Source organism: Crocodylus siamensis, chromosome 3 (assembly GCF_052110815.1).
Source record: "Crocodylus siamensis isolate JL-2025a chromosome 3, ASM5211081v1, whole genome shotgun sequence".
NCBI classification, from domain to species: domain Eukaryota; kingdom Metazoa; phylum Chordata; order Crocodylia; family Crocodylidae; genus Crocodylus; species Crocodylus siamensis.
The window spans coordinates 228,998,264-229,019,787 of record NC_143397.1 but is presented as its reverse complement, the minus strand read 5'-3'; the positions used below and the strand labels follow the sequence as shown (position 1 = coordinate 229,019,787).

Sequence of the window (21,524 nt, the reverse complement as noted above, 5' to 3'; positions counted from 1 at the left end):
ATTTACAAGAATAAGACAGACTCCATTAGGTCAAGTCACTGGATATTATTAAGTGCTCATGCACACTGTGAGACAGCTGGTCATAAGGGATCCAAACCATAAAGACAACATCAAAATTAAAGTATTACAAATAAAGAACTGCAGTGATGGAATGACAGAAAAACTAAACCAGCCACATTTTTAACTGCTCCAGATTCTTTCACTCCCTCCTCTACATGGATATTTTGCAAAATCTGGCCACTAATGTCCACTAGGATATATTTTATTAAGTGATATATAATTTTAAAAGTGCATATTCACATAGTGTACCATATTTGTACAAATACTGTCTGGTGCCAATTGTGTTAGTAGGTTTCCTCAAACACTTTATATTATAGTTTTGGACTTCCATTTACACCCATCATAAAAAAGAATCAGTGAAGAAATAAAGAATGCATAAGCAGAGGAGTTCTTCTTTTTTATAGATGTAATTTAATTCTACAAAGGCAAAAAAGGTAAACATGGACTCCACCATCTTAGATATAGTTATAGTAAGTGTCTACCAACAGCAGGTAATCTCAGTACAAATGTGTGTAAAAAAGATGGAGCTGGCTAAGTGAAATATTGGCATGGCTATTTTGTGCAAGTGGAATAGAGATGACAGTAATAAAAAGGATAAAAAGCAATGAAGCGAGATGAATGGGTAGGTGGAAAACCATCTAAGATTCCTCTATTTGGAGCTGAAAAAACTCCTTTCCTTAAGAAAGATGCATCTCAGCTGTCAAGTGTTCAGTACTAAAAAGAAGAGATTCCAAAAGGTATTTACACACTCAGAGCTGCAGCTACAGTAAAAAACCCATGTGTGATGTTAACTAGTTTGAATTAAATGGTGTTAAAGTAAATAACTACAAACAAAACCACATTTAAGTTTTGCACTAAGCTCAGCACAGCAACTAAGCAATTCTACTTATTTAACATCTTATAAGAAACACAACACAATGTAAGAGGCCATAAATTCAATTCAACACCATTGCTCAGATTATTAGTATGTGGTAACTTGCATTTTTTATCCATGTTGGTCTATGTACAAACTTCACAAAAAGTTCTTATAAAACCCCCGAGACCAAAATACACCAGAAAGATCAGAGGCTTCTCTCTCAGCTTATTGACTTGTTTTCATGACCGTAACTTATTTCATGGACAATAACATATTTAATTACAAGACAATAACTTATTTCATGGAACAGGAGAGGTATCCAAGAACGAGGAGTATACTTAGCTCACAAAAAGTCCAATATGGTATATATAATATTATAACATGTACTCAGGTTTACCCTATGTGTATGAAATTCAAGATTATTAAACTATCCCTATTTATATAAAAGACTACCTTAGTCCAATTTCTTATAATTTCATAGGAATCAGTATCTAAAGCAATTTCTAAGTAACTATACAGAAGAAAATGCATTGCTTATAACAAAATGGGTTACTGACACTAGCACTGAAGAATGGGAGAATGTCTGGACAATGGTCCTCAAATATCCATATATACAACAATAACAGAAACTTATTTTAAAGTCCTGTATTGATGGTATCTCACCCCACTTAAAATTAAATGCATTTATAGTACAGGAACAGGCAAATGTTGGAGGGAGTGTGGCCAGGTAGGAGATTCTACCACATATGGTAGACATGTCTGAGGAATCAAACTATTCTGGAAAAAGGTGGGAGACAAGATGACTGAATTAACAGAATGCCGGCTAACAGATAATCCCTTTCTGCACCTTCCTGAAAACTCTGTAACATAATAAATTCACCACTTATTTTCAAGTAGCTGCAAGAATTACAACGGCAAAAGGTTAGAAAATAAATGACACCCTAAAAATCAGTGACTGGTTTAAAATAAATTCTGAAAGTTTTAATAATCGAAAACTTGTCCTACAAAGTCAGTCTTATCCAGGGGAGAAAGAAAAAAATGCTTATTTAGAAATTTGGTGGAAATTCTTGAAATTTTCTAAAAAGAATCTTCTCCTGTTTCCAAACCAGAAAGTTTGAGAAACTTCTTTAAATATTTAAATAGTGAAACTCTAGTTAACCGTTAAGAACAAATTTGGAGTAAATTAAAAGATAGTGAGCAGAGCTCTAAGGAAAAAGAAGGGTGAACTAGAGATGAAGAAACACGAAAGCTTAACCTTGACCAAACACAAAGGATCAGAGACTGAAAAGAAGTGAAGAAAAAAACAAAGACTTCTATGTACACTGACTTTGGTTAAGGGAAGACTGTTGATGGAAGATAGATATCTGTCTTTATGTTTATATATTTGGGGACTAGATAGTCTTTTAAATATGACAAGTTGAATGATTAATAACTCAAGTTTAAAAAAAAAAATGAAGAAAGCAAGATCAGAAGAGATCACCAGATAATCTGGTTTGAACTCTTCTATACAGGTTGTTGAGTTTCATCCATTTACACACTCCACCAAGGCCAACTGCCATCTGACACCCTGCAATTTGAGAGATGGTGGTGCTGGAAGGTGCAGCAACTATAGGATGGTCTCCTTTCTTGGTTTAAAGTAGCTGAAGCCTTTGCGGTACACTGTAGAGACTAGTTCCATTTCCAGGTTCTGTGGGGCAGAGCTGTACTGCTACCCAGTGCGTCCACAGATGGTGGACAGTGAAACATTAGGAAATGTTAACTGTGAAATAAGCAGGGGTAACTGATGAATAAGCAGTCACTGACCAAGCAGCAGCAGCACCACCAGGATGTGGTAAAGACAGCAGATGGCAATGGTTGCCCTCCTGAAAAGCCTGCCCAGCTCCCGGTCCTCAATGGAGAAGCAGGTGGAAGATGATGTTAGAATTTCAATGGCTGTTAAGGCAGATGAAGGCAGCAGTGGAACAAGATCCCCAGTTATCTTAGTCTTCTCGTCATTGGGTCAAAGTCCCGTTCTGTCAAGACCTGTGTGGAAGCCGACGTGCGGCAGCTTCTCCACAATAAAAGAAGTCATATACAGACATCTTCCATTAAAAGAGCTTTTCCAGCACATTCCTCAAGCCCTTTGGCAATCAGCTAATGGTGACAAAAGCAAAATGGTGAGGTCTAGAAGCTCCTAGTCATGAACTGGCACAAAGGCGGAAGTTACGAGAAGGTCAAGCACTTGGACAAGACAGGAGCGTGATTCAGCAGCTGTAACTGTGACTGAGCACCCCTCTTCAGCCGTGCTCACTCCATAGAAAAAGGTGCTCTAAACACAGCTTGTCTAATACAGTATTCTGTATTTCTTCCTGACTTGATAATAGTGTCCATTGGGATCACCTTTACTGCAGTCAAAAATACCAAATTAAGAATCAAAAGCCATCCACTCCACATGGAAAAATGTCCCAGATGAAGTGGAGTCTGGTGATCCTGAATAAGCCTCATCATCAGCCATCTTTGGACACAGGTAAGTCAATCATCCTCAACTGCAAGGGACTGCTGAAGAAGTAAGAAGAAGATTCCCAGGCTTTTCTGGAAGAGTTTGCATTGGAAGCAAAATTAGCATGCAGAGATAGTTTAAGTTTTTTCCCCCCTCCCTAGATGCTGAGTGTTTTCTTTATACTAACATTTACATTTTGAATCAATAGCAATGGTGATTAGAATCCTACCTAATCCTTTCTTCTTTACATTATGATTTGTATATATCCAAATAAAAATCAGATAACTGAAAACCCATAAATTCTTTACAGCAAAATACTTTTTCCCTCCAAACAAAGAGATGGCAAGATTTGGAAGAGGTGATCACTGATGGTTACAACTCCAACTGTAGCTGCAGTGGCAGCTCTTCCTCTCTAGGACAAACCAGCAGAGGTAATGAAAGAATAAAAACCAAAGGTGTATCGTCAAAGAACAAAAAAGTTTAGGTTTATAATGCCATTTTCATACATCATAAAAGAGCAAAATAGAACACAACCACTTTTTTTCCATTACCACTAAATTTTAAGAATACTGAAAGCCTAAATCGCACAAATTGGCCTTCTCAATTTATTGTGCATATTTTTAGCTGTATTGCTCCTGTCAGTGTTAATAGCAATCAAGCAACTAAATTCATATGCATGACACTGATACATTACCTCAAAGTGTTTTAAAAACTGATACAATTTGAAAGGTTTTCAATAAACAAGTATTCTCTGTACAATATGGCAACAATAATATTATTCCTGACATTCAACCCACATTAGAGTCGCTGTAAATAATTTTCCTAGCTATTGAAAAAGACATGCTTTGTCTAAACAAAAGTTACACAGTAGGGTGGGTAGAGGCAGTTGCTTCCCAGCATATTTCTGGAGATTTTTTAAGTCCAAGCTACATAGTTCCTAACATCTTATAACTGTCTAAAGGGCTATCTGGAACAGATCCCCAAAAAGAAAATCTAAGGTTTGATTGAAAGTTCAGCTTGAATACTTACCAATGCCAAGTCATCCCGACTGCAGTCCAGGGCAGCAATCATCACCTGTTCATATATTATCCAAACTAGACACAAAAGAGACATTAAATGTGGATAATTGGTTTTCAGAATGATGGGAAACACCTAAAATGTAAATAAGATTAATGAATTCTGTCTCTGTGTATTTTTCCCTACCACTCCTGCAGATCATTACTGAAACGAGGACATTTTAAACACACTGCTGGAATTAATTACAAGTACATTTAAGCAGTTTTATTGCCTTCAGTAATATAAAGTACCTCCTGACATCTTAAAAGGTGAAAAGCTCTAATTCTTTGCTTTTCCTAACATTATATCTAGAGTTTTCTAAACAGAACACATTATGAAATGCACTATGTCCAGATCTGGAGAGTAGCCACTCTTACTCAAAAGAAAAATAACTTTAACTGTTTCAATGCCCTTAATCCCCATCAATAACACCATCTTCCATCAGGCAAAGGAATTACTTAAAAATCACAAACAAATACATAATTTGATTAAAGCAATGCCAAGCATGTGACTTGTAACAAGTCTAAGTTATAAGTGCACGGCACTGTACACCTCAGTACATTAACTGAAAAGGGGAAAAAAGAATAAAATTAACAGAGAGCACCTTGTGAGGTATCAGGTGTCCTTCAATTTAAGAAAATGGGAGTTAAGAACCCTTAGCATGCTGCAGGATCCTTCCAACACAAGGAAGACAAGTAACCAAGGCTTTCCACAAAGTGTAAAAAAAAAACCAATACTGCAAAGTTAACTATTTTTGTATGAAGTATTATTATAAAAATAACAAATCTTAGGAGGAGAAAAGATTTTCTGCTTCCCAGCCATGGGAATAAAGACAAAATAATGCTCAAAATATTCCATTTAATAACCCTGTTACCCAAAAGAACACAGTATTATTTTGGAACATAAGAATTGTCACCTGAAGTAGCCCACTGGTCCACTTAGCCTGGTATTCTGTTTCAGGCAGTGGCTAGTATTAGATGTGTATGACAAGAACCCTTGTATAGGTGGTTATTTTTTTAAATTTTTTTATCAGGGTACATCTCTTCCTAATTTCTGTTACTGACTTTCCAGGACTTCAAAACCAAAGATTTAGATTTCTTCTATTTTTTGCATTTTTACTCCTATACAACAAAGATCTAGACTAGTGATACTCATGTTCCAGCCCTGCAGGTTAGAAGAGCAGTACCAGGTCAGTCTGCAGGCTAGATCCCACACAGGTTTGGGGCATGGGACCTTTAAATCCTGGAGGCTGCAAGTGGGAGAGGAAGTGGAAAACACCCTAGCCATGCCCTTGCTCACTCTCCCTTTCAGCATCCATGCTCTGCCACTGCGTGACACAGAATACTGGGCAAGATGGACCTATGGTCTGACCCAGTAAATGGCAGTTCTTATATTCTTATGTTCCCATGCACTAGCCCAACCTTGTGCAGCCTGATCCTGTGTGTCAATCTGATTTAGTGTACAGGGCCACGCTATCTAGCCCACAGGGGAACATTTAAAACAGCTACAGTAGGGATACCATTTGTACAGGGTTCTTCTTTAGATATATAGCTTTTATACCTACACTTTTACTCTAATGGCTGCTACATTTTACACAAGGATCTGGTTTAGATACAAAGCTGTTTAGCTTATCCACGCGACTAATCTCCAAGAGATATACTATTTATTTCGGAGAGCACTGGAAGTCCCTCTCGCTGCAAGAAAGTCAAACAAAACTTACAGGTGCAAAGCTGCAAGATAAAACTAGAGAGAATGCCATAGTAAGGGAAACAGCTCTATAGTTTCTGGGAGCATGGCACATTAAAAGACTTCTGGTCTGTAAGAAAACAAATGCAAGACCTTTTTAAGAATGTCTCTCTTCAGTTTTTTGTTTTTGGGTGCTTGAAAAAGTCTATCTTTTTAAAAGTGAACAGAGATGGACTTGTTGAGAATCCCTGTGACTTCAGCTAGCAAATACAGTACAATCTCTGTTATCCGGCATCCCCTGGGAACGGGGGATGCCAAATAACAAAATACGACGGTTAATTGAGTGGTCCCGGCTGCTGCTTCTCACGCCACATCCGAGGCATCCCTCCACCCCTCCCGCGGCATCACTGCCCCTTCCCGCGGGGCAGGGAGGCAGGTCCCGCATAACCCTGCACAGCCTGTTATGCCCCCAGGCCACTGGGGCTCGGCAGCACAGGTTGCTTTGCCCTGAGCCACAGTGGGCACTTTATCTTACAAGTCAGCATACCGGTTAGTGGAGCATGCCAGCTTGTAAGATACCGGATAACAGAACTTTTACCGTATATTTCATCACTATATTTGCAACAGCCAGCAGCAGCCATAGAAGAATGGGTGACAATAATTAAAGAATCAAAAGGAAAATTTATTAAGCTAACCAAATTATAGAAAGGAAAGATGCAAGAAGAGGAATGAACATTAAAAACAAATCCATGCATCACTTCCTGCATGAGATTTATATGAAAACCCGAAGAACTCTCTTCCTTTATGTTTTATATTGAGCTTATATAAAAAAGTGATATTGTATTATTGTGACATATTTCTAAATAATTCCCTTCTGGTCTGAAACACTGCATGCCAAGTTTCTGTCCAGTGAGAATTAGCATTATTTAGATAAAATCCCCTGAAAAGTCATTTTATGTACAACGGAAACCCAGGCACATCCTGAACTATAGCATCACAACTGCAATTCTATAATAAAAACAGCCTTTTTATTAATTTCTACAACATGGTATCACTTATGACTTAATGAATAACTTTTCCTCTCCTTATAAAAAATATTTTTGCATTCTTTGCCATCTCTCTGAAGAGCAGACAACCCAATGAGTGACAGCTAGATAAAAAAACCTTTGCCAAATGCTCATAAAGTATTCTTATGACTTGTGTGCCAATCTAAGTGTTCAATTAGGTATAATTTTTTCCACCTACTTCCTCCACACCCCATATTTGGGAAGCAAACCAAGGGCTGGGAATTCTAGCAGACTATTACACTGAGAAAATAATATATGTAACTGACAACAGCACATACAGAAAGGTAATGCAAGAATAAAATAATATGGAGGCTGTAACAGGAGAACAGGAGGATAATAAACAAAACCAGATGCATATAATAAAAAGCTACAGTCAGTGAATGTTTTTTAAACAATTTTGACTTACTGTCATCCCCGAGCTTGGATGCATATTCATTAATTAACTCTTCTCCCACTTCCACTATCTGCTCACTGTTACGATAGTTTTCTTCCCTCCATTTCCTCATTTTATCACGCATCTCTGGAAAACAAAACATAAGACTGCTAGGGAGCAATGCAATGCAAAGCCAATATTTGGACTGACAAATGAGAAAGTATCTAAAAGTTCTTCGGAATTAATTTTAATTAATGCTAAAAGTGCTTGAAACTTTGAAATAGTATTGTAAAGTTCTATGGATCCTGTCCAAAGGAACAGTAAGGAATTTACTGAATTTCTATGTTAAGAAAATATTGAACTAATAATATAAATATCAAGGGTACAAAAATCAGACTCCCTGAAAAGGAAATTCACCTAACAACAGAGGTTATTCTAGCTTTTTTTTTCCATGCAGCGTAGATCAATAGTATCAAGAACATATAGGGAGTCCACAGAAACCCTTAAAAACTGCTATCTCCTTTATATATAGATATTAAAAATTATATTAAATCTTCATGAGGACTACCTTTGGTGTTCCCAGGGTCAGATGCTTATCATTACTTTCCAATCACAAGTTGCTTGCATTTTAATGTTGCTATATGACAGGGGTTTTCAACCTTTTTAAGGAGTGTACCCCCCGTGGTGGTAGCAGCCAAACGCAAGGGGTGGGGAGGGGTGGGGGGGGGGGGAGCTTGCACTCAGCGGCGTGGGATGGTGGATGGCAACTGCTGCATACAAGCTGCGCCCCCCACCCCAATGTCCAGCCGGCCAGGCAGTGCCAGTGTGGCCTGCACAGGGGAGCCGCTGTCCTTGTGCCCCCAGCCCTGCTCCTCGGAGGCAGCAGTGTGGGATGGTGGGTGGCAGCACTCCGTCCCTGCCTGCCCACCCGCATGTACCCCCAACACCTTTCCATGTACCCGCAGTTGACAACGCCTGCTATGTGACTATAGTTTGTGAAGTACTGAGATCTTCCAGAATAGCAGCTACTGCTATAGAATTGTATTGTCCTGCAATACTGGGGGAAGGTGACACCATGGAAAGAACAATGGGAGAGAAAGCAAGTTTCTTCCCCTGAGAATTACTCAAATCTACCAAGAAAAAAAAAGCATCATAAACACGAGAAAAAAAGAATAAGTATTTTTATCATTCCAATTTATAACTATGATGTCTCTTTATCAGGAAACTTTCAAAGTATATTTCAATAACCTCATGAATAAAACTTTCTTATAGTTTATAGTTCCTCTTATTTTTCTATCTGATAGTAATAAATAATGACTGACCTTATATGTTAATATATCTACTATTATTTACAATGCTCTCGCAAAGAAACTCAAGCACTGAATGCAAGGATGAAGTAATTCTGCTTTATTAAAATTCAGCAGATGACAGCATGTATGCATGCATGCACATATTTTTACAGACTTTTTATAGGATAAAATTTCTGGGCATTCTAATAAATAATTTAACCCCAGGACCATGACATTACCCTCTGCTATGGAAAACAGGTTTGGTGAGAGCTTTTAAATTAAAATTCTTACAGATTTACTTATCACATTTGCAAAACAATGCCAAATTGTTTTGTATTTATACCTCCTCTACAGGACTTCGGAAGAGAAGATTAGTACAAATATAAAAAATCATTTGTGAGGTACAAGAAGTAATTTAAAAATAAAAAATAAATAAGTGCTGTAAAATTCATTTCTAGGAGTGTCCTATTGCTTCTCTGACAGAATGCAGCATGAAAAGCAAGCAAGAAAATGAGGACTTTCTAGAGCACAAAGAGAATCCGAAGTGAAAACTACCAAAAATAAACCACCATCTACCTAGCTAAAATAGAACAGATACCACTCTTATTTTCTTTTTAAACAAAAAAATGCACTTTTTATGGACCAAATCTTGAAAAAGGAAACTTGGAAGAGACTTTACTAACCTAGTCTTTCTTTACCTTCTAAAGCATATAACACAAAAAATATAATTTATCAGTCCCACAGTTGGGGTTTATTTAACACATTATATATTCTACTTCTTACTATGGAAATGTAACATGCAAAATTAGCGCCAGTATTATATTTAAATGCACATCACTTGGGGAAAAATGCTCTGACAAGGCTGAATTTTGACAGTTTTCCTAGCATTTCAAAACACACAGGTTAATAAAATTGACAGTTCAGTATTAAACATAGGCGTTTTTCCATCTACTAGAACTGATCTCAGATCCCTCATAAAACTGTTACTGTGTTACATTTTGTATTTTGAAAGTCAACCAAAACCACCACAGGGTTACATTTCATGTGCACAAGTAATGTTAAATGATTCCTGACACATGACGACCCCTGGAAATTAAAAATTAGACAGCAAGAATGTGAATGAACACAAATGTTCACATGAACTGACAGGTTAAATACACAAAAAATAAACAAGTCATCCAATTTTCATCTATTCATTTACTTGGCAACCATTAAAATCTCCACACCAGTATACTTTTCAAATGTAATATCTAAAACGATTTATTAACAGTATTCGTGCCCACCATTCATCACCCAAATGTAGGATTTGCAAGGATAGGGAAAAAACAGCAAAAGAGTATGCTATATCACTTGATCATTGAAAATGAGAAAGCAAGTAAAAATAAATGTTTTAGCCCACTGGTTTTCAACCTGTGGTCTACAGACCCCTGGGGGTCCAAAGACTATGTCTGAAGTGTCCACAAAAGATGACTATGATCAATCAGACATATGTGAATACCCACACTTACAATTCAAATGGGGTCTGCCCCCTCCATTCAACATTTTTGTAGGGGTCGGCGGATGAATAAAGGTTGAAAACCACCATTCTAGGTCATGCAAATCCAATGAGAGGCGGGTTAGCTAGATAAAAAAGTGCAGCATTTGAATAGAATACTGAAGAAAATGATAAAAACGTAGAAAACAATGTAAACGGCTACTGTTTTTCTTTCTTGCTGTGTGTGTTGGGAGGGGTCAAAGTTACTGAATTTTTTTACTAAAATGCATCAGATGTGAAAGTCAGTTATACTTTAAGTGTCCTGTGTAAGTACATATATATATATGTACTATTTTATATGTATATATGTACTATATACTATATGTACTATTATATATATATATATATATAAAAAATAGTGGAATAGTGGTATTAGACTTTGGGGAATCCTAGGATATATATTTATACTGTTGCTATATATGAACTGACCTACGGGTGCATCAAGTTATTTTGTTCTCTCTCTCTCTCTCTTTTTTTTTAAACTGTCAAGGACTCAAATTTATGGATGTATAAATCAAAATGTTAGAAACTCTAGGAACATTTTGTCACAGTGTTGGTTCTTAGTAACAAAATGGACCCATTATGTTGAGAATTATACAGACATGAGAATTATACAGACATGTAGGTAGCAGTGGACATAGTCTTCCTGGACTTTCAGAAGGCCTTTGACAGTCTCTCACCCTGTTCTCATTAAGAAACTGGGGGGCTGTGGTGTTGACACCCACACAGTCAAACGGGTCGCCAACTGGCTAGAGGGCCGCATCCAGAGAGTGGTGGTGGATGGGTCATTTTCGACCTGGAGCGATGTGGGCAGTGGGGTCCCCCAGGGCTCGGTCCTCACGCCCGCACTGTTCAACATCTTCATCAGTGACTTGGATGAGGGGGTAAAAAGCACCCTGTTCAAATTTGCTGATGACACTAAGATGTGCGGGGATGTGGGCACGCTAGAAGGGAGGAATAGGCTGCAATCGGACCTAGACAGGTTGCAAGGGTGGGCGAATGAGAATAGGACGGGATTCAACACCGACAAGTGCAAGGTGATACACCTGGGAGGAAGAACCAGCAGCATGCCTACAGGCTGGGGAACTCCCTTCTCATCAGTGCAGAGGCAGAAAAGGATCTTGGAATGCCAAGATGAACATGGGCCAGCAGTGTGGGGAGGCAGTCAGGAAGGCCAACCATACCCTGTCATGCATCCACAGATGCATCTCAAGCAGGTCCAAGGAGGTGATCCTCCCCCTCTATGCGACACTGGTCAGGCTACAGCTGGAGTACTGTGTCCAGTTCTGGGCGCCGCACTTCAAGAGGGATGTGGACAACATGGAGAGGGTCCAGAGGAGGGCCACTCGCATGATCAGGGGGCAGCAGGACAGGCCCTACAAGGAGAGGTTACGGGACCTGAACCTGTTCAGCCTCCACAAGAGAAGGCTGAGGGGGGATCTAGTGGCCTGATACAAACTAGTCAGGGGGGACCAGCAGGCATTGGGGAAGTCTCTGTTCCCCCGAGTGCTACCAGGAGTGACCAGGAATAACGGTCACAAGCTGGCAGAGGGTAGATTCAGATTAGACATCAGGAGACGCTACTTCGTGGTCAGGGCGGCTAGGATCTGGAACCAACATCCAAGAGAAGTGGTGCAGGCTCCTACCCTGGGGGTCTTTAAGAGGAGGCTAGATGAACACCTTGCTGGGGTTGTTTGACCCCAGTACTCTTTCCTGCCATGGCAGGGGGTCGGACTCGATGGACTGCTCAGGTCCCTTCCGACCCTAGAAACTATGAAATTCAGATAGTCTTTAGCCTGGAGAGCTTGTGTCTAGAAGGTAAAAGAAAAATGAAACATACTGGATACCCCAAAGGAATAGTTTGTTCTTACTCTACTTTTACTACAGTTTTAATTCACTTGTTTTGGATATCAAAGCAGTAACCAGTACATTTTAAATTTTCATACTATTTTAGTTCTCTTGGGTTAATATATATCCCTGACATTAATAAAAGCAAAAGAAGAAATTAAGACCATTGCTGCTAAGCTATTATCCAACAGTTAGCATGCATATTTTCTATGGTTATGTTATTAGGTGTAGCTGTTAACTGTAGTTGCACAGTGAAGCAGCAAGAATCGTACACTTCCTGACTGCCCAGCACCCATTTTTCAAGTACTTTCCATTTACTGGTCTCCTCAATGACCTTTAGAAAGATATTTTCCTATTTCTCCCTCCCGTGAAAAATGGCAAGCATTAAATCAATTTACTTAAACGTACAGTGTTAGTAGTGGCAGAGCAAGTGTCTTTCATGCAGTTTCTCTCTTCCCTGAGCTGGGAAAAAACCTGTTATCTAACCAAACCAACCCAGTGCTTTGTCCACTGGTTACTGCTACCCCCAACTAGAATCCCTCAACGATCACAGTGACCTAAACTGATGCTCCAGTATTTCACTCTTCTCTGTGGTAATCCCAGTTTTATAGTCATCTAAATTGGTAAACAGAATACAAGTAAACTGAACACTATCCTACAATTATAATGAAAAACAAAGACCAGTTAGAACCAAATTGAAACAGTTCTTGGAAGATAATATTTACAGACTTTTAACAACATATGCGGAGAATTATAACAGTGAATTAAATAGGGAGCTAAATACTTTATAGACAGAAATTAATTCATTTTATTAACCAACACACAAGAGCTATAATTTCATCTTTAGTAAGTGAAGTGGAACTTTCTGAAAATTATTAATGTCACTAATTAGAAATTCAGTTTGCAGACTATCCTTTTTAGAATTAATTTAGGGCTCTTACTTCATTATAAAGTTTCCTTGCATCTGAATTTGCAAGAAGCAAGTCTGTTATCTACTGTGTTTAATTTGTTTCTTGTTTACTAACAATCCTCACTAAGCTCTGAAACATAGTATAAAATCTTTGCTACAATTACCTTACTGTAGAAGATAAAGGGAGGAAAAAGCAATAGTTGCTTAAGTGAAGCGATTTTACTCCTAGTAAATGGTAAAGCAATTTGCTATTAGTGACCTAAAAACTGGTGCCAGATGATGGAAACTGCAGAGAGATTCATTTGAAATCTTGCAGCATGTACTTCAATTTGCCTTTCCTGTGGAGGCCAGTTTTAGGGAGTATGTTGTCATTTTCTTGGCTTTGGGATCCACTGCAGGACAAATATTGACTGGAAAGAAAATTTCCCCAAAAACAACATTAAAAATTCTCCAAACGTGTGTGTACTATTAACCAAAAAAGTCATTACTTTTAGCTGGGTCCGAGATGTTAGTAATGCTATTCTTGTGCGAGTGAAGCTGGAGAATCTAATCCTGACCTGATGTGTGAGCTTTCACATGAAACCAACTAACTTTATTTGGTTTCAGTTGCTCTAACGTCTCCCCAGTGTTTGTGGTTCAAGTTATGTCAGTCACACAGCCCAATTCCCACTGCACAAAGCCAGTTCCTGAGATGACTTTACAAAGTATTTTTTTCTTCCTTCATAAACTAAATGTGACTCTGGTGTAACCATATTAATGAAAATACATCAGGAATGTATTTAAAGTTCTATCCTTAACTTACACAAGAAATGTTAGATGGATTAAAGTAAATGGGGATAAAATGATAGGCATCAACTGAGAAGAACCAGGAAGAATATGCAGTTATTGTGTAATGTATTAACAAAACTGCTCCAGACAGATGCAGCTTCAGGGCTATATACAGATTACACTTCTTCTCCTTGAAATATCCATGTTTCCCTGTTTTGTATTCTATTTTCTCCAGTTCAAATTCATATTATGTTAAATGCCAGGCTAACATAGAAATACAGCCACTGACTTACCTAATCTGCAAATAAAATTTAAAAACTAAGTTATCTATGGAACTTTATGCTAAATACCCAATATAGCACATATATGCTAAATACCCAATATAGCATATGACATTAGCATCCTACAACCCTATTAAGGATTGGAAGCCCATTTTTCTACTGCTGAAGACACACAAAAAGATCCTGCCCCAAAGAGCTTACAACCCAATTAAAAGCACACTCAAATAGTGGGAGGAGGGTGAAGGCAGGAGTAACAACATCACAATCACTTTCAAGTCTTCTTTTCTGAAATGTCCTGTTCACAGCACAACCTGAACACACTGCAAGGCCTCTATCCTATCCACACAGAAATCACCTTGAGGTGAACAACCTCCCATGGGAGGGGGATGAGACACCTCCACAGGCCAGATCAGGCTTGCAGGGCTTGTTGGCACCACTGTCAGAGCCACTGTAATAGCAAAGCTCCAGAACACAAGGGATGAACATTGCTGCCCCTTCCCTACGCACTTCCCCAAGTGAAAAATGAGGATTTTTTGTCACTGCTGGCAACTAAATGTGACATTAGGGAAGAGGGGAGTGGAGGGAGGGGGACAGAGATGAACGGTGACAGTGCCAAACCCCTGGCTTCTGGAGTCGTGGTGATGAAGTGCTTCTGACAGCCCCAGGGTTAGCACTACCACCACCACCACTTGTAGGTCATCTACCCCACAAGAAGTCCAATGGTCTACATCTGCCATATGGGACCAAATGAGTGTGACACCCTTCACATAAATCATAGGCCATCATTAGAGCACACACCTAGGACAATGGAAGAACAGCATGGAAAGAAGTAGTCCAACTAGAACCTTTTTACAACAGACTGCAGGAATTTGCTCATTTTTCACTGCCTTTACTTTACACCCTGTACAGAATGAAACAAGCTTTTGTTATTTTAAGTAAATCTACCCTAATACAGAGAGAGAGAGAGAGAGAGAGAGCGCGCGCGCGTGAGAGCAGGCGCGAGAGAGAGCATGCGAGCATACACCCTCCTTCTCCTTCTCCACCCCCCGTCACTCCCATCACTCACTACCATACCAGACCTTCTCTGGGCCTTGCTTTCCTCCAGCATTTCCAGCATTCTCACTCAGCTACCAGCACAGAAAACAATATTCACTGTTACAAACCATGGGCTTAACTTGAAGGGAAGACTGAAATATATCAATTTAGAAATCAATTAAATATGACAAGCTCCTTTTCTACTCCCACTCCTTTTTCATGCTCCAATGGACAAATACTTTGGACAATGAACAATCATGGTCCTTTTGAACCAAAGGTGAAGGCAAATCCCAGAGAGGAGGGATGAGAATACCGTACAAACTTATGAACAAAGCCCAAGAGTTAAAATAGTTTGAGCATCCTACTCCTCAATTGCAACAGAGAAGCTGTTTCTGCAATATTCTAGATGCAAGCTACAAATAAATGTCTAATGAATCATACTCATAACATCCTCCCAAGGTAGGCTACCAACCCCATACAAACACCGTGCTTCTCTTCCTGTGGTGTACTACTGGCAATTTAATAACTGGAAAACAAACATGTCTTTGTTTAGTGCTTTATTATTGTTTCACTTGAAAGGCAAGGCATGAAGACCTGAGGAAAAAAAACCAAGCAACTTAACATAAGTTTCCTTAAGCACTGGTATCCCTCTCCTCAGCAAAATATCCACGTTGCTATTTTGTTGGAAGGGCCCAAGAGTAGTTGTTGGTTTTCGTGTGTGGGGGGCGGGGGTTTGGTGGGGGTGGGTAGTTGTTTTTGGGGGAGGGTTTTGTTTGTTTGTTTTTACAAGGGAGGAGTTAAAGTGCCTGACACCAAAATTCTTTCAAGGCAAATGCAAGCATGTTTGTTTTTATAGTTTAAGGATTTTTTTCCTGAATTCTTGTCTACATAACGTACTAGTGTTTTTATTTATAAGAAATCTATCAACTTGGCCTTTTTAAAATTTCATTTCACTTTCTGATAGCGCACTACTTCAAAAGCATGACATGACATTTTACCTTAAAGACTTTTGTAAGACACTCCTATATTGATAATTAGCAAGGCCTTCTGGCTGGGTCTATGAGGAACACTATCAATGTATGTCTTCACATTTTCCCCTTCCCTGTGTGCAACTGCCTTCCTGCTGCCTGTTCAATTTCTGCTCCACCGCCGCTGATGCATTTAAATAGTTGCATCATGCTAGTGGGAATGTGACTGATTATAAATAAAACAGTAAAATCAGAGGTATACAATGTGATGTCGAAAGTATTAAATGAACTAGAAAGATTCAACTCTTTCACCTTTCAATTACAGGTTTCCCTTGATTTATGCAGTAGATGCATTCCCAGGGAACAGTGCATAAATCAAATTCACATAAAGCGAATCCAATTTACAATGAAACAGATAGGGATACATTCCCAGGGCAATGAAGGAGACAGGGAGGGAGTGAGGCTGGGGCTAGGGAAGGGACAGGGAGAGGGGTGCAGTGCAGCAGGGGCAGCACCAGCCTCTTCATGGTGCTCAGAGTGGGTGGCAGTCCCACTCACCCCAACCCAAGTGCCAGGAAGAGCCTGGTGCTCTGCCAGCCCAAGCCTGCAGCAGCCACCATCCCCAGCCTGCTATCACCCCACTGCAGGTGGCTGCCCGCTCTTGCTGCAGCCCTGGGAGCAGCAGATGCTGCCTGCTTGCAGCCATTAAGCTACACCATCCCCCAAACTCCACGGGGCTTCGCTTCCCCCAGGGCACTGTGCCCCGAACCCCACAGCATGGCAGAGCCCAGTAGCTGCAAGCAGATGGCGTTGGCTGCTCCCAGGGCTGCAGCAGGGGCAGGAAGCTGCCTGCAGCCAGACAAGAGTAGGTTGCACCAGGTTCTTCCCAGCACTCATGGTGGGGGGTGAGCGGGGCTGCAAAGTCTCCAGCGGCCGCCAGTCCCAGCCTGCTCTCATCCAGCTGCAGGCAGCTGTCCGCCCCCGCTGCAGCCCTGGGAGCGGTGCATGCCACTTGCTTACAGCTGCTGGGCTGCACCACACTGGGTGGTTCAGGGCATAGTGGCCCAGGGAAAGCAGAGCCCCGGGGAGTTTTGGGCACAGCACAGCCCAGCATCTGCAAGTTGCTTACATTGGCTGCTCCCAGAGCAGCTGCAGCAGGGGTGAGCAGCCACCTGCAGCCGGACAAGAGCAGGCTGGGGCCAGTGGCCACTGCAGACTTAGGCCGGCAGCGGCACCAGGCTCTCCAGGGGCGGGTAAGTGGGGTCTGGCCCCATGGCCTTTTGCCCTTCTTTCACCCCTCCCCTCTGCTCCTGGCCCTTTCCCCTCCCCTCACAAACTCAGACTTACCTGCTTGGGGGAGAGCAGGGCATGCCTATACCAGTCACATATATGCAAATTTACCTTGCATATAATGAATTTCAGGTATACAAGGGACATTGCATGACAGCAAATTTGCATAAATCAAACCCACGTAATCTTAGGTGTAACTTGTATTAATGTAGACATAAACTTTTCTTATAGGAATGTACCACACTCAGTGGAATCTAAGACAAAGTCCCCTGTCCCCACAATCAATATGGGGGGAGCCATGTCTTTAGTTTTGAGTACCAGCTGGGGCAGGCACCTGTCATAGCCTGTTTTGGGCTTGGGGCTGGGTCCAGAGGCACAGTAGCCACCTGCCCCAGGTCGGGGTGACTAATATGGTAGGGAAGGGAACACAGTGTGGCAGACAAGGGGGAGATCACCCAGTAGAGGTGTGGGTACCTGGGGGAGACCACACGGTGGGGTGGAGGAGGGGGAAGCGCAAGGGAGACCACACAGCCTGCACCTCCCCCCTACCTCTCCCCAAGCCACTCACCTTCAGCTCTAAGTCTGGCTCCAGCCCCAACCAGAGCTGCTGGTTCTTGCTGGGCTACGCCAGGGCTGTTGCTGATTGCTCTGCACCCAAAGCCACTGCAGAATGCTAGCAAGTGGGCAAGAGACATGAGGCAGGTCGCTGGGGTGGGGAGACAGGCACAGGGGACACATGGCAGGGGGGTGACACAGGCATACTGGGGCAAGCAGCAGGGAGGCAGGCGGCAGGCAGGCACCAAGGACGGAAGGCAGGCATAGGCATGGTGGGGGAGGAGAAAGGGACAGGTGTCTGGCCACCCCCTTGTTTTCTCTGATACAGAGGGGGGGTTCAGGGGAGGTGGGGAGGAATGTGAATTTAAAACATCCCTCCAATAATTAGATTCTATGCACAGAAAATTGTAACAAATTACTCTATTTACCTAATTAATGGGGAGTCATCTTAAATTAAAAGTTATCTTGGATTTCAGTGAATACAGCAGTTTCAGGTTGATAAGCATTCCTTTAACAACCTAACAAAATACCAGCAATTCAGTTTGAATCCTCAACCAACAAGTAACAGTAAAGAAGGTAGAACACAGGCGCCACACACAAATGTGATGAATGCCTTGCATTTGAAAGCTTGTCTAAGGCTACCATACAGTTGGTCCAAGATACCACCCTAAGAAATCCTTGCCTCTCACACAAGTTAGTGCAGGAAAGTTACAGCATCTCTCCTTTTCCTACATTTCTTCCCCTTCCCTGCAATCTAAAAGCAAGCCAAGCAAAAATGAACAGACCCCTATGTTCAAGGAACACTTCCTTTATGTCTTCTTTTTAAATTGTTTGCATCAGGAAAGTCAGCATTATTTCTTTGGAGCATCCTACTCTTAACAAAGGTAAAAAAAATGATTTACCAAGAGTGTATGGTGTCTGCCAATGCATAATCTTAACTACTGCACATCATCTTGTTTGTTGTCCAACTCAGCTTTAGCTCTTACTTCTCAAGCCAGAACAACAGACTTTAATGACAACTCAAGCTTAGTTCTGGCCTAAATAGGACATATTGCTTCTGGTGAACTTCTAGATAAGAAGTTGCAAGGCTAAATGAAAATGTCCAAAGTATTATTGTACATGCATTTTCTATTAAAAAGAGTGAACCTTGGTCCTAGAAGATACAAACATACAAGATGAAATGTTCACTTAAACTTAGAAGCATTGCCCCTTTCGAACTTACACTCCTAATTCAGGTTGGAGCTTCTGAAGTTTCCACATAATTCTCAGTTCTTATCAGACTGACAAATAATATCCTGGTATTAGTTTCTTCATTTTGTTTTTTGTTTTTTTTGGTGGACTGAAACATTTCATCTCTTTTTCTTTTATTTCATAGAAGTTAGGGTCGGAAAGGACCTATTAGATGATCAAGTCTGACCCCCTGCCCTGGGCAGGAATGAGTGCTGGGGTCAGATGATCCCAGCCAGGTGTCTGTCCAATCTCCTTTTAAACACATCCAAGGAAGGGGACAGCACCACCTCCCTTGGAAACTTATTCCATATTTTGGCAACCCTCACTGTAAAGAATTTTTTCCTACTGTCCAATCTGAATTTAATCTCTTTCAGTTTGTGGCCATTATTTCTAGTTACCCAGACAGGCACCCTAGTAAACACTGTATCCTCTATTTCTTGCTTGGTCCCCCTGATGAGTTTTTAGGTGGCCACGAGATCACCTCTCAGCCTCCTCTTGTGGAGGCTGAAGGGGCTCAGGTCTCCCACACAAGGTTTTTTCAGGTCTCCCACACAAGGTTTTTTCTGTGCGCCTCTCCTCTGAACCCTCTCCAGGCCATCTACTTCCCTCCCGAAGCGTGGTGCCCAAAACTGGATGCAGTACTCCAGCTGCGGCCTGACCAATGCCGCAGAGAGGGGAAGCATCACTTGGCCGCAAAGAGGGGACGCATTTGGTGGTTTGAGTTAAAGCTGTTTGGCCATTTCTGAGACCTTGTGCACAGTAAAAAGGGTTTATTATCATACTTATCTCAACACCCCCAGCCCCCAAGTAGCTGCAGTTTATACTGGCAAAATTGTTCTTCTTGCAAACATGACGTATACATTCTCACCAAACAAAATAAGATATACTGACACACAGGATGCGTCTCCCCTGCCCAGCAAGACTGTGTGAAAAACTATATCACTAAATTATGTGAATTACTGGCTATATGTAGACTAATCCCAGTTTACTGGGAGTCATACATTTCTGCACAGCTGGGGGGAGGGGAGAATGAAGTTTGCATTTGTCAGCACCAAGCCCAGACACCTTGCAGGTTTCATAACAGTATGAACTGTAGTTATGAATGCTTGAAACATTGCAACTAAGAGAACGCGTAAGGCAGTTTGGGAAGAAATTATCATGAGTAGTGCGGTCTGCAAAGATGTCACAATCAGGAACAGAAACAAAGTGGTCTCTGGAGAGGTTTGGAGGGCGTGTATACGACCAGGAGCACATCAGTTTTGGTACCAGTGGCATTGGAGGGCGCTACGCTACTAATATCACACCTGGCAACCTTTGAATCAGAGACATATAGTGCTAGTCTTAAGTCAGGTAGAAGGTGGGGTAGATCTGGACTGTACAGACTAACCACACGTGTGTGCAACACACCCACAGCACAGCTTTGGCATCTGATAAAGCGAGGAGCACCAGCCCAAGAAGTTCATGCCATAGACGCATGGTAGTGTAAAACAGCCGGCGCAGCTGAGCCGGTCCAGAGACCGCGCGAGGCGAGTACGTCTTGGGGCAACATCCGTCACTGGAGCGGGTACCGAGCAGGGATCAAGTCAGGCCAGCTCCTGACGCGGGAGGGCCGCGCTCGGCCCGGTAAGAGGGGTCACCCCGAGAAACCCCCGTCTCGGCAGCGCTGCAGGAGAAGGCGGGGAGGCTCGCACCTCGCCTCGGGGACGCGCGCCAAGGCGCGGGGAGGGGACGGGTCGCGAGGGGCGGGCGCCGCTGTTACCTTCCCAAGTGACATCGTACATCTCCGAGACCTTCGCCATCTTGCCGCCTGCCCCGCCCCCTGGCGTCACCCGCGCGAGCGGCCACGGCAGCCCTCATTGGAGGAGAGGGAGAGCGCGGCCTGCGTGTGCCGTGTCGTCACCGCCGGCAGGGGGCGGGGCTGTGAGGAGCCCCTCCCCCGCGGCGATGTCAGTGCAGCGGCGGCCCGCCCCGGGCTCGTGCTACCCGTAGTGGCGCCGGGGCCGGGCTGTGCGCTGGCTTGCGGCCGCGGCAAGGACAGCTGCTTCGTTTCCCTTCCCGCGGGCTCCGGTGTCCTCATCTGAGCCAGCCCGTGGGACCCGCCCTCCCCGGGCTTGTCTCCTGCGCGGCGCCTCCGCACGCAGCGCTGGGGGCAGCCGGCTGGTGTTCATCAAAGCTTGTGCTCCGTCCCCATCTCTCCCTCTTACTTAGTCTCCCAGTAACAGGCCTGACCACCTCTGCC

At 42.1% G+C, this 21,524-nt stretch overlaps 1 protein-coding gene across 1 annotated transcript in view; it reads right to left on the bottom strand.

Annotated features, from left to right (window-relative positions):
- EMC2 (ER membrane protein complex subunit 2) overlaps window positions 1–21,202 on the bottom strand; it is a 65,525-nt gene extending 44,323 nt beyond the window's left edge. The window contains exons 1-3 of the mRNA XM_090040509.1: window positions 21,045–21,202; window positions 7,611–7,724; window positions 4,425–4,489 (exon numbers count right to left, since the gene is read on the bottom strand). Coding sequence (XP_089896635.1) covers window positions 4,425–4,489; window positions 7,611–7,724; window positions 21,045–21,084 — 219 coding nt within the window. The 5' untranslated portion in view covers window positions 21,085–21,202. The remainder of the gene's footprint in view (window positions 1–4,424; window positions 4,490–7,610; window positions 7,725–21,044) is intronic.
- Between the last annotated feature and the right edge of the window lie 322 nt (window positions 21,203–21,524).